We start from the raw sequence: 13,627 nt of genomic DNA on the forward strand, positions 1-13,627 counted from the left end.
ACTATATATCCAAAATCAAGCCAGGTTGAATGGGCATCTCTTGGAGTCTGAATTTTAAACCCATTTGGAGATATAGTGAGAAATTCACTCTGCCCTCGGAGGAACTAATGGGTGCAGCTTACACTTATTTGCAAGTATTAATCCGTGCGTGTCTCAAATCTAACCCCTCAGGCTCTGCAAATGTGAGCCTGTCCTTGTGTTCCCCTTCTCCTCTGCCTCAAAACCTTTCCACCTGTGTGGTACACTTACACAGAGGCAGAGTTGAGATCAGACAAAATTTGTCCTCGGTGGGCCATCTTTCCTTTATGTTTCTTACACTGGCAAAGTCTCAAACTTCACACCACGTCTTTGCTTGTGCCTGCCGCTGTCTTCAGCTTTGCTCCCTGTCAGTGAGTCATTTCAAATCTGACGAACGAATAACGTCGAAGAAACGCTCAAAACCGACCTTTGGTAGCTGAAGGAACAGAGTTTTGAATGAAAACTATCTGGGGAACCCACTTGCTTTGCAAAGGCACATTTTGTTCATCTGCATTTGGAGTGCAAAATGATAAATCGAACATGACCAAGTTTTAACAAATCACAAAATTGCCAGTGTGACTATACATCGGGAACAAGTTGTTTGCAGATGGCACTCAATGGCCCCTCTGCCACCCTCCCCACCGCCCCTTTCCACTGCAGTGCCTCTGTATATAGAAGATATATCAGAGGTTAGTTTGATATGCAGCACAGATTTACCTGTATTCTTTTTTGTAGGTACCTTTTATTTGTGTGGCTTAATTTTCTGGGCTTTTTCTCCCCTCATTCTTCGATCGGATCTTCACAAAGTAAAGGGCAAGGGTAAGGTTCTTATCATCCATTGGGCGTTTTCCTCCAACAGGTCCCCATTAGTTGTCCGTGTGTCTGTGACCCTTCTTTTCACTTTTCTTCCTTTTGTTCTATCTTATGCCTCTTCTCAACTACGCATTTCCTTCTCTAGGTCATTAGGAATTACTTCAGGCAAGGGGAGTAGGGAGCTGGAACTCAGTCCATCGCTACGAGCTTGAGGCAATCTCACAATTAGTCCACTTTGTTTCATCAGCAGTAGGGCCTTTGCTAACAGTATTGGGAACTTTGCTTTTCTGTTTTTGTATAGGTTTCTTTAGTCAGCCTCGTAGCTAATGCCCTGGGCTACTCCGAACTAGGTGCCATTAAGTCTCTTAGGACACTAAGAGCTTTGAGACCTCTAAGAGCCTTATCACGATTTGAAGGGATGAGGGTAAGATGGAATAGCAGCTGACCTTCTGCATGCATATGAGAAAAAGTTTAAGCATGCTAGAATTGATCGATAAACTCTGGGGAGGGGTAAATTAACCGTAACCCAGCTGCTGAACTTATCCCCTCTCCCTTTTATTCCACACCTGCACCCTCTCCTACAAAGGAGATACATTGGGCTGCCTCATCACATTAGATTAGCCCAAACTACATGCCATCGTAGAACATACATCAGCTGTTCTCATTTGGCCTGGCTTTCCTTTAGTGTTTCTAAGGGTTTTTCTGCTGTAACCTAAATGGAGAATCACCAGGTGCAAAGATGTATACATGAAGCACATGCTTAGATATGGGTCAGGCAGACTGAATGATTGATAATTGATCCGCAAAGGACCAACCTTAATTCAAATCTTCAATTGGGTAGTGTTTTGGGTGCAAAACTGAGGTAAAATTGAATGTTTTTGAATGTACGTGTTATCAGAACCACATATTTTTAGACTTGCTCAGTATATGCATGGCCTGGTGTTCATCTCGTTGTACCTGGTTGTTCTCGATCCAGTCCGCTGGAGACTGGTGGCCTTGTCTGACAGCTTTTCCTTCCACATCCTCCCTTCTATGATACCCCCTGTTGTGTCACTTTGAACGAATCTGATCACAATCAAGCATTGCACTGAATGAGTTTGATGCCATCACAACGTTTTGAAAGATTTGAAATAATTTAATGTGGGATGAGACCCTCTGCTGTTGATTGCATGGAATCCATATTGAATAATCAGCCACACGTTTTTGAGGGCGCGCGTAACGCACACCACCTGCATTTCAAAAGAGCACGTGGACCGCACAGACCTTCCACTGCTCGTTAGAGAGGCAATGTGTTGAAAAATTGCAATTGCAATCATATTATCAATAATCTGGTTTAAACCCCCAACCATAGCAGAGGCGAGATTGGAGTGGTAGGAATGTGATACAAAGGTGCACAGAATCTCCAGGGAGCTACACTCGTAACATGCAGACTCAAAACTGCATTCCATCGCTGACCATGGGTTATTTTATACAATATGTGCAGTGCACATTTGCAACGGACTTGCCTTGCGTTTGAAAGGTAGCTATGCCAAGGTGAGTGGACCACGGAACCTTAAGGGCTGAATTTTCGCTCGTGAGGTGGAGAGCTCGGGGCTAGAGATTTCCTGCCTCGACAGACCTGCCTGGGTTTGAAGGGCTCCGTCACATTGCACTTTTTAATCTCAAGAAGGAGGGAGGCAGGACTGCATTAGCCCCAGAAGCACATCGTAGGTGGCCGAGGTGGGGGGAGTGCCGAGTACTGAGGCGGGTTCGTTTGAAGGCCCGCTCCTTCACCAGTTCTTTCAGAAGCTTTATGGCTCTCTGTCCATTACCATGAATACCTCCTCCCACGCCCCCCCCATGCCAGCTCATGCTCCCATCCAGCTCCATGCCACCTCATATCTCCATGACCCCTCATACCCCCATTCCACTGCCATGCCAATTGATGCCCCCAATCCATGCCCAGCCTCCCTCATAGGTACCTCCATAGCCACCCATCCAGTGGGCAGATATAAAAGCCATGTGGAGATGAAAAACATCTAACAAGGCTCTCAGTTATACATAGTTGATAACCAAAAAATAAACTCTCCCATTCAAAGATTTTAAATCCCTCAAGTGTTTAATCTGTTATAAAAACAGTTATATTTAATAACCACATCAAAAACAGCTAATTGTTTAATGACCTCCTTAAAATGTCAATCAAAATGTGAATTCAGCTACCTCTGCTGAGATACATGCTCTTGTATTTCCTCAAACTCAGCCAACCATTCATAATGACCTCAACTATAATAACAGCCCTTGGAAAATGTCAGTAAAGAAGTTTATTGAAACTGTAGGGACAGATAGTAATGCTTTGTTCTAACCTACACCAGATGGCCTGTCAATCAAAGTAGCACAGCAGAGGGGATTCTTTTTAATGCTAACTGACAGCGTCAGCCTGTTTTTTTCTTCATGTTTAAAGGGCTGGGGATGTATAAAACTTCACACCATGACACTAGAACAGACCTTATTCACCCTTCACAAGCATTTATGTGACTCCGTAAATTCATGACTCCCACACTGTGGGTTAAAGCCCTTGGCAAGTGAAAATGGTGTCTGTGGGATCTCAGCACTAATTTCAAATGGCCCTGCTGAGTTTGGCTTTCTCACTTGTGTGATTCAGCAGCCCCATCCCCACCCCCTTTCCGCCAGCAATTCCCCCTCTCCACCCCCACTTCTCCCTGGCCAACAAGGAATGGGAACTGTCGGAAATGGGGGCAGGACATCCGCATCTAAGTCCCACCCACCATTTTTAAATGTCTCTGCAGTCAGTCCAACTCCAGCCCTCCTACTTGAGAAGAACAGAAATAGTTTTGCAGCATTGAACTACTAGAAACTCCAGGTGTGTTCTGGCATCAGATTGTGTACAGTGCGAATGAGGGGGTTTTGTCCCAGGATTGTGCACACGATGGCGGATTGAAATCATTGATGAATTGTATAGTTGGTAATCAAGGGTAAGTGATGTGTCCAACTATTAATCAAACATGGTGTGCATTGACAATATTGGTCACGAGTATTTTTATGGGAAGTCACAATCTTAATACGTGCATCGCTTTAATAAATAGAATGGGGATGTAAGATTGGGCGAGAGAATTGGCTTGGACTGAAACTTCCTGCTCCGATGAGATTCTTATTGTTTTTTGGATATGTTTGAGGACATGTCAAAAAGAGATGAAGGTGAGTTCCTTCCCTGAACTGCTGGTGTCAGTGCATAGGTCTATGGATTAACAGGAAAGAGTTCAGAATTGCAACACTTAGGCTGAATTTAATGCCCTCCACTGAGGCAAATGTTTTGGTGGGGGCATTTAATTGGGCAGGAGAATGCTAGGTGGGGACCCTGCCACATTCCTCCCTCTGTCCCGATTAATTTGGGGCAGGGCGGTTCATGCACAGTCTTCCCGCCCACTACCAATTGAGGCCCTGAAGTAAATGAATGCCGACCTAAGGGCCTCATGCCACTGACATTCACAAGGCAGGAGGTGGGTCTTGCCATGCGAGAAGCCCGAAAAGCAAACCCCAATGCATGCTTCCCAGTGGAGTCCCTCATTCAAAGGCACTCAGTGTCTGATCGAGGGACACCCCCAGCATTGGGATGGTTTGCTGAGAGCCACTCCCTGCCCTTGTTGCTAACCCCTCCCCCCCCCCCCCCCCCCCACAACCTCCCCTGAGACCCCCACCCTCAGCCATCACTCACCTGTGGCCTGGGTCCCTCAGCACTGGTGAACCTCAGGTGGATGCGTTACCAACAGTGGCCACTGCCATCCGAGTAGCGCTGCTGAGCAATGCATGGCTGCCGACCTCTGACTGGTGACAGCTCTTGAGGGGGACAGGCTGGAAGGGGCAGTAGAATTTCTATCCCTCAGGTTCTTGATCCTAGGGTAAGCCTACCACTGACAAAGTAAATGCCTGATTGGCATTTAATTTGGCGGGGCTTCCTGAAAGTGGGTGAGATTCTGATCACCCTGCATTAAACTCCACCACTCTTTGTTATGCATTAAAGCCGTTGATACAAGCTGTAATTTTGAGCTGAACTGAACCTAATTTGGTACAAACCTGTAAAAGGCTGTGGTCAAACTACTGTGCCCTGAGATTGCATCTCAATGTGTCCAGTTCTAATTAGCGAGCTACAAGCTGGGAGGCATTCAAGTGCAGGACGGGGGAGTAGGTTGGTTTATGGAGCTGATCGCTAAATATAAAGAGCTTGAATTACGAAGGAATACCAGAGTTAGTTGGGCCTTTCAATCGACAAAGCACATGTCTGAGAGCCAATCATACGGAGGTATATGCAAAAATAAGCTGTGTGGAAAAGTTTAATTGCATGGAAATTCTGTTACACAAATAGGCCCTTTGACCCAAACACACCATGTTGCCGTTCCTCCTCCACGTGACCAATGGTTTGAACCTGATGATCCCATATCCCTTTATTCCTCTTTCCTTCAACCACCTACCCAATCTATTAATAAATGTTGACATGCTTCGATTGCTAAATCTGGCATTTCACAACCGAACCAACCTCTGTGTAAAACGGCTCCTCCTACTTGAGATCCTAAATCACAAACATTTAATCTTATGCCCCCACAACCCTTTGGTTCAAAAGTCCTGGAGCTGAGATGTTTGACCTCCAACCACCACAAGCCTTTTTTACCAGGTCTGACTCCAACCCGCAGAGAGTTTTCCCCCTGATTCCCATTGACTCCAGTTTAGCTCGGGCTCCTTGATGCCACACTCGGTCAAATGCTGCCTTGGTGTCAAGGGAAGTTGGGTAATTTGTAGCTGTAGCAGAACAGTTCGACTCAGGGTGTGACTCGTTCTGGGACAAATGTCTTCAGCAGTACAGTCAGGACGAAGGTGTCTATCGCCTTTGTATCCGGTGCACTCAACCATTTCCTGATGTCGCAGGGAGTGAATCAAAATGGCTGAAAACTGTCTCCTGTGACCCTGGGAACTGGGAGGAGACTGAGATGCACTCGGCACGTCTGACTGAAGATGGTTGTAAATGCTTCAGCCTTGTCTTTTGCACTTACTCACTAGCTCCTCCACCATTACCGGCTGGAAAAGGAACAGAGGAAATCGGACCAGGAATAGGCCATTTGGCCCCTTGCACCTGCCATACCATTCACCTGGATCATGGCTGATGATCTCAATGCCCCCCCATATGATAAAATAGCCTGCCAATAGAGATGCAAGAATGACTACTGGAGAAGGTACTGGATCCAACTGGATCCTGCACTCCAGGAAGGGGTCGGTGCTTTGGGAAGAACAGGTGCAGGAGGAAATTGGAAAATAAGAAAACATTTGGGTGCCATTTTTCTTCATAATTCAGGGAACATGTTAAATGGCCTGGCACTATAAATTCACCATTCCATCTGATTTTCTTCTGAGGAGAGGTTGAGTAGGTTGGGCCTGTGCTCATTGGAGTTTAGAAGAATGAGAGGCGACCTTATTGAGACATATCGGATTCTCAGGGGGTTTGACAGGGTCGATGCTGAGAGGTTGTTTCCCCTTGTGGGAGAGTCTAGGACCAGAGGGCAGAATCTCAGAGTAAGGGGCCATTTCAGACAGAGATGAGGAGGAATTTCTTCTCTCAGAGGGGAGTGAATCTGTGGAATTCTTTACCGCAGAGAGCTGTAGAGGCCGGGTCGTTAAGTTCAAAGCTGAGAGAGACAGATTTTTAATCAGTCAGGGAATCGAGCGTTATGGAGATAAAGTGGGAAAGTGGAGTGCAGGATTAATTAGCATATCAGGTCAGTCATGACCTCATTGAATGGCGGAGCAGATTCGATGGGCTGAATGGCCGACATTTTATGGTCTACTTAAAGGATCCTGGATGGACCAAGCTGATTTGCCAAAAAGTGATCCTGCCCATTGTGGGCAGGATTTACATCGCAGCGTCTCGCGAGATTGTGTTTGATCTCGCGCGGCATGGCGAGCTGGGAGCGGTGTTTCCCGGCCTTCATCGGCCAAGCTGCGCCGTAGCCAGCGGCTTTTCTGGTGTAGCCTGGCCGTTAGATCGTGGCTATATGCTTTTCATCAAAACTCTTCGTGTAATTTTATCTATCGGTGAGTCACATAAAATGGACAATTAAAAGGTTAAGCACAAAGACAACAACTACCTGACTGCCCTCTGAATCTTGCATCAAATGTACCATCATTGGCAAATGTAGCTAATCTACAGGAAAAGGCTCGGAAGTGCAATTTGGTCACAAAAGATGTTTGAATAGGATTATAGATTCACAGACGTTTGCAACACAGAAGGAGGCCATTCGACCCATTGTGTCCATGTCGGTCAACAAAGCTCTGACCACATTCATCCCATTTTCCAGCACTTGACCCACAGCCCTGGAGGTTATGGCAGCGCAGGTGAATAACTAAATACTGCTTAAATGTTACGAGTGTTTCTGCCTCCACCACCCTTTTCAGGCAGTGAGTTCCAAACTCCCACTACCCTCTGGGTAAAAACGTTTCTCCTCAACTCCCCTCTTAGCCTTCGACCTCTGACCTTAGATCTGGGCCCCTGGTTATTGAGCCCTCTGTTAATGGAGAAAGTGCTTTCCTATCCACTCTATCTATGCCCCTCATAATCTCAGACACCTCTATCAGGTGCCCTCTCACCCAAAACAGTCCCAGCCTATCTAGTCTTTCCCCCTAACTCAGACCCTCCATCCCAGGGAGCATCCTGATGAATCCCCTCCGCACCCTCTCCAGTGCAGTCACATCATTCCTATAATGTGATGGCCAGATCTGCACTCAGCACTCCAACTGTAGTCTCACCAGCAGAAATGTTGCGTCAATTATCCTCGTGGGACCAGAAGTACTGAAAATGTTTGAACCATTTGGGAAAAGATGCGTTGTGTTCAAAGCTCCCAAGAAGTACTGTACCACACTGAATTTCAAACATTAACAACAAAATGTTTTGGATGCTAGCGTCAAACATTTGTCTCTGATTTGAGACAGGTGTTCGATGTAGAGGTTATATTGTTGCCACTTTCCACAATTCAGCGAGAAAAAGCCCCAGAGACCCAGTATTTATTGGAACAGGACAATGGTACTAAGAAGAAAGCTTCAAAAGAACTAAAACTGACGTTAACGACGCATTGATATATTTAAGCTTCAGACATCTACAGCTAAATCACAAACAATGTAGGATCCCGGAAGAAGTTCAATGTTTAGGGTTAAAGGCGAAAATATCTGCAGATGGTTTTGAAACATTCTTGAAATGGACTTGAAACACCATGGAAGCTAATGTGCAATGCGAGAAAGAAAGACACATCAAAAGTGTAGTAACTGTAAAGAATAGAAATAGTTATCAATAAAAGAGTGGGTTTCTCATAGAAACCTACAAAATTCTAACAGGACTGGACAGAGTAAGTGCAGGAAGGATGTTCCCAATGGTGGGTGTGTCCAGAACCAGGGGGTCACAGTCTGAGGATACGGGGTAGACCATTTAGGGTAGAGATGAGGAGAAATTTCTTCACCCAGTGAGTGGTGAGCCTGTGGAATTTGCGACCACAGGAAGTGGTTGAGGCCAAAACATTGTGGGTGGAATTCTCCATCCCGCCAGCCCCGTTTTCTGGTGCTGCCCCCCCCCCCCCCCCCCCCCCCCCCCCCGCCCCCGGCCGGTGGCGGGATTCTCCAATCCCACAGCCGGCCAATGGGATTTCCTTTTGTAGCCGCCCCACGCCGTTGGGAAACCCATGGGTGTGCGTGCGTCGCCAGCAAAGCAGAGCCGATGTATATGTGAAGCCACCGACGGGGAATCCCGCAATGAATGTTTTCAAGAAGGTTAGATACAGCATTTGGGGCGAAGGGGGTCAAAGGATGTGGTAGGAAAGCGGGAACAGGTTACTGAGTTGGATGATCAGCTATGATCATAATGTATGCCGGAGCAGACTCGAAGGGCTGAATGGCCTCCTCCTGCTCCTATTTTCTCTGATTCGCAGCCAATGGCGTCCAAAATCCAGAGGTCAGAACAAAGGCAATTTTTAGCAAGTGGGAGCTAATTGTAGCTTAGCTGAAGATCACATTCTCTTACATGAGGTTATTCAACGTACCAAATCAAGTTATCTGTGCTCGTGGGCAAGCAGCAGATCAGAATTCAGCTTGTGCTTTTATTGTCAATGCTCTACCTGAGAATTGAATACCTGAGACTGAAGGGCCAAGTGGCCGTGGACTTTAACACTTCACTGATCATGTTTGGGGAAAAGAAAACTAAATTGAACCATTTGGGAAAAGATGCTTTGCGTTCGAAGCTCCCAAGAAGTACTGTACAGCACTGAATTTCAAACATTAACAACAAAATGTTTTGAATGCTAGCATTATTCATCAAATGTTACTTGGTAGTTCTTGCAAGCAGCAGGATAAAGTCCCAACACAAGATGTACTGTGCAAGTACTAGGATATCTTCAAAGGAAAAATGGAGACTCTGAACCTTTTAAGTTGATCTCAAGATCCCAGTCGCCAGTTAAGGATGCTTTCTCTAGCTGTAAAAGGACCTGTCAAAAACTGAATCAGTGAAAGTGAAAATATTCACCGATGTATATGTGAAATGGGTTTTGCCGTATTGTGTGTTCAATGAATTTGGGTCTGCTGGTTGCTTTTGCCAAACCGTCTGAAAGGTACAGACAGCTGGACATGCCCTTTGAAATCTATCCAGCTCCTGAGGCATTTCAGGAAGACTCCGGGAGGCATTCGAATGTGGGAAGACCTTGCTAGCATGACACATGAGACGTTAGTCAATGGCGCAAAATTTGATCTCGACAAGGAAGTGAAAGGAATTTTGTTGTCAAAACACATTATGCAGAGCGCATTTACAGCACCGTCCCAGGAAAATTGACAGGAAGTCATGTCAGTTGACACGCATTCAGGAGCACCGATTGAAACCAACAATTGCAATATTCGCAATCCAGATAAGAAAAGAGACAACATCTGGAATCTCACAGTAGAATCCAAAGACTTCAGGGAGTTAACGATGTGGACTTGCGGACTTGCTGGCATTTTACAAACAAGGATAGAGAAAATAAATCATAGAATCATAGAATTTACAGTGCAGAAGGAGGCCATTCGGCCCATTGAGTCTGTACTGGCCCTTGGAAAGGGCACCTTATTTAAGCCCACGCCTCCACCCCATCCCCGCAACCCAGTAACCCCACCCGAACATTTTGTTTTGGACACTAAGGGCAATTTATCATGGCCAATCCACCTAACCTGCACATCTTTGGACACTAAGGGCAATTTATCATGGCCAATCCACCTAACCTGCACATCTTTGAACTGTGGGAGGAAACCGGAGCACCCGGAGGAAACCCACGCAGACACGGGGAGGACATGCGGACTCCGCACAGACAGTGACCCAAACCGGGAATTGAACCTGGGACCCTGGAGCTGTGAAGCAACAGTTCTAACCACCCTGAGGCCCTGGGAGAAAGTAGAGAATTTATTTTTGACATCTCTGGAAAGAGCTAGCTCATATGGTCTGCTAGCGTTCCGATTCCTTAACAATAGACAGTTGTTAAAAAGTGGCCGAGAAGTCATACCGAAGAGGAGAGCCTGCTTGACACGCTACGGTATTCCAAATGAATTTGTATCGGCCAACACTCCACCATTTCAGTCCCGGAAATTCCACCAATTCCCAGCCGTTTCATCAGTTCACCAAATCAAATGGCAAAATGGAGACCACTTCAAACACTGCAAAATGCTACAGTTCACAACAGCACCTTACCTCAATCTTCTTGGCTGTGCCAATACAGCAAAGTGAAACACCAGACAGTTCAATTACTGGACACACTAGCTGGCTAGAAGACTGTTTATCCTTTCCCATATTCCGTGGACTTTTGAAACTAAGAATGGTTAAGTAATGTCAAACTGAAGCTCTCCTTTAGGAATGTGAAACCAGACCAACTCTACATCAAAGACACCAAAGAACTCACGAAGCATCGAGAAGAGGTTGCCTGAGTTATACCAACGAGGAAGAGGGAATGGAGAGGGGCACAATCAAGTGGATATGCGAACTGCCAACGTCAGGCCCGTGGACAGGAAGATCTTGAAACAACAAAACTCAGACTTTGTGGCACCCGAGAGAAGATGTTGAAGATGGAGAGCAGACCAGAAAATGGAACTATCATTTCTGGTTGGGCTAAAGAGCCAAGTTACACACTCCATAACACAGCCAGCCCAGAGTCAAAGGAACCACAGAAACAGTGAATAAAAAGATAAAAACAGTGTACACGGGATTTCACAGCTCTTACCGCTGCCGTGATCTTCTGGTCCTACTGAAGATGACCCCCGCCCCACGGCGGGTTCCCTGATGGCGGGACAGGCGAGCCACGGGAAATGCCGTCGGCATTGGTGGGACTGGAAGATCCCGCCAGTGGCCAATGGGAAGCCGCCTCCACCGCCTCGGTTGCCCAAAAACATGCCACGGGAGGAGCGGGGGTTGAAGAAAATATACTGCCCTGTGTTTTGCCATAACAAAAGAATCTCTCGGCTAGGGGAATCTTTGAATAATCTCAATAAGGTTGTGATGGAAGTTTGCAACCACAAAAAATCGCTTTGTGACTTTAAGCATCAGGATCTCTTAACGGTTCATACTGGATGTACATTGAGGTACCTGTAGCCAAGTGCAGATAGTTCTCAAAGTCTTCCCGATGATCTAGGAGTTGTTTTGGTGAGTGGCAGCTATAGGTAGTTAGCTCATCTGGTTGAGCAGTAAACGCCACAGCCCCAAGTTGGGTCTGCTCCACACTCGCAGATTTTTTGGGGGAAGGCCCGGAAAATGGAAATAACCATCCTGCTATTCTCTGTTGCTATTGCACTGCCCTGGCAACACCCTGAGTGTGCCACAAGTGCCTCATAGAGGTTTTGAAAGGAGCAATTTGGGTTTCACAGCTATGTGCTATTACCGGTCCAAGTTTAGTGACATAGGGGTAAATTTTCTGATCCTGCCTGTCGCAGGAATCATCCTGGGCAGGATGGAACATTTGGCGATCCGTTTAACGGGGGCCGGTGTAACCAGAATATCCCGCCAATAAAACAGCGAGAGAGGTGTACTAGTTTCTCGTGACCAACTGGAAAAGATGGAGCCCCAAATCTCAAACCTGCAGATGACATTCCTATTTTATTTTCCCCTGTATACATTTTGAGGAAGAAAATGAGATGGATGATCAGGAAGTGCTTTAGGATGCCAGGTGATGTGTTATTAATTGATGACGGCTTAGGTGGTGAAGGTGGTGGGTTTGAGGGATGGAGGGGGTGGCAACGCAGTCACCTACCCACCTTTAACGCCTTGTAAATTTAGCATAGCTACAGAATCATTCTGGGTCTCAGCCGGAGGCTTTCCAAGTTATGGTTCCGCAGGTAGTGGCAGAACTTAGTGACCTTACTGCAGACGATTTGAAGCTAATACTAGGGAGTTAGCACAGTGCTGGCAGTCACGGTTAAGGGCTGGAATTGTCCCGGCGGGACTTTCCAATCCTGCCGCAGGTTTTCCAGCGGTGGGAGGTGCATGAAATTGGGAACCCCATTGGCAGCGGCGGGATCAGCAGATACACGCCACAGGGGGGGGGACATTGAAAATCCCGCCCACTGTTTTTATCAACATTGAATTTTCATTCAGCAGACGTTGGGGAAAGCAGCATTCTTCCCAAACGTAGCCCTCTCACCGTATTCCGGAATTAAATGGCTACACTCCTCAAATGGGATCAGATGTCAGTTGGCTGCTTCCTCCCCTCAATGCAAGTCGTCTTATGTGTGCTGGGGTCTCAAGCAAAGAAAGACCCAGGAATAGAGAGGTGCTGTGATCTCCATGTATTCGTCGACAGTGTGTCAATTCAGGAATATGGGCAGGTGAAGGCACTTAGGAGAGGTGGTATAATATTGCGGGGGTGGGGGGAGGATGCTGGGGGGGGGGGGGGGGGGGGGGGGCTGGTCACAACTTGTAACTCTGAAACACTTTCTTGTTTGTTATCAACCGACCTACAATACAAGCACTTCCAGCACTCCTCCAGGGTATTCTTCCATCGAGACGCATGCTATATTAATTGTTAGAAGGTGTTAGTTCAGTGGAATCACATCTTGGGGACGTAGGAACAGGAGTAGCCATTCATATCCTTGAACCTGTTCTATAGTGGCTGATACATAGCCCATCTCCAGTCACTCCTTTTCTCCGTATTCCTTTATAAACTTAAGTAACAAAAGTCCATTGAATCTCAGTCTTGACTGAATAACCATCTTTTGCGAGAGAGTTCGCGATTTCTACTCTTCCCTTGCGTGGAGAAAATACTTACGGATTTCACTCCTAATTGGCCCCTCTCTAATTTTAAGATTGGCAACCCCATGTTTTGGATTTCTTAAGCAGAGGAAAAGGTGCATCCCAATCTATCCTCTTGATCCCTTTTTAAAAAATCTTTTTAACAACCTCAATTAGATCACCTCTGAACTTAAAAGAATGCAAGTCCAGTTCATGTAATTTGCCCTCGTGGTTTAATCCTTTGATCCTCAGTATCATTCTGGAGAATCTCCACCCCCAGGGTCAATATATTTTTCCTGAGCCGCAGTTCCCAGAACTGAACACAATGGGTTGGATTTTTCCTTGTATCTGTCCACGATCTTTTAATGCTTTGTGATCATTGAGCCCCAAAATCCCTTTGCTCCTCCCCTGTGCCTTCTTTATGGTGAACATATAAGGAACATATAAGAACATATTTAAGGGCAGCACGGTAGCATTGTGGTTAGCACAATTGCTTCACAACTCCAGGGTCCCAGGTTCGATTCCGGCTTGGGT

The 13,627-nt window shown here is 46.4% G+C and overlaps 1 protein-coding gene across 5 annotated transcripts in view; it reads left to right on the forward strand.

Annotated features, from left to right (window-relative positions):
- LOC119958116 (sodium channel protein type 8 subunit alpha-like) overlaps positions 1 to 13,627 on the forward strand; it is a 222,129-nt gene that overhangs the window by 185,912 nt on the left and 22,590 nt on the right. For 3 of the 5 annotated variants that reach the window (XM_038786357.1, XM_038786356.1, XM_038786359.1), the window contains exon 19: positions 1,133 to 1,255. The exons of the other annotated variants lie outside the window; for them this stretch is intronic. In XM_038786357.1, coding sequence (XP_038642285.1) covers positions 1,133 to 1,255 — 123 coding nt within the window. The remainder of the gene's footprint in view (positions 1 to 1,132; positions 1,256 to 13,627) is intronic. 5 annotated transcript variants of the gene reach the window in all.

The sequence above is a fragment of the Scyliorhinus canicula genome, chromosome 28 (assembly GCF_902713615.1).
Source record: "Scyliorhinus canicula chromosome 28, sScyCan1.1, whole genome shotgun sequence".
Classification (NCBI taxonomy): Eukaryota; Metazoa; Chordata; class Chondrichthyes; order Carcharhiniformes; family Scyliorhinidae; genus Scyliorhinus; species Scyliorhinus canicula.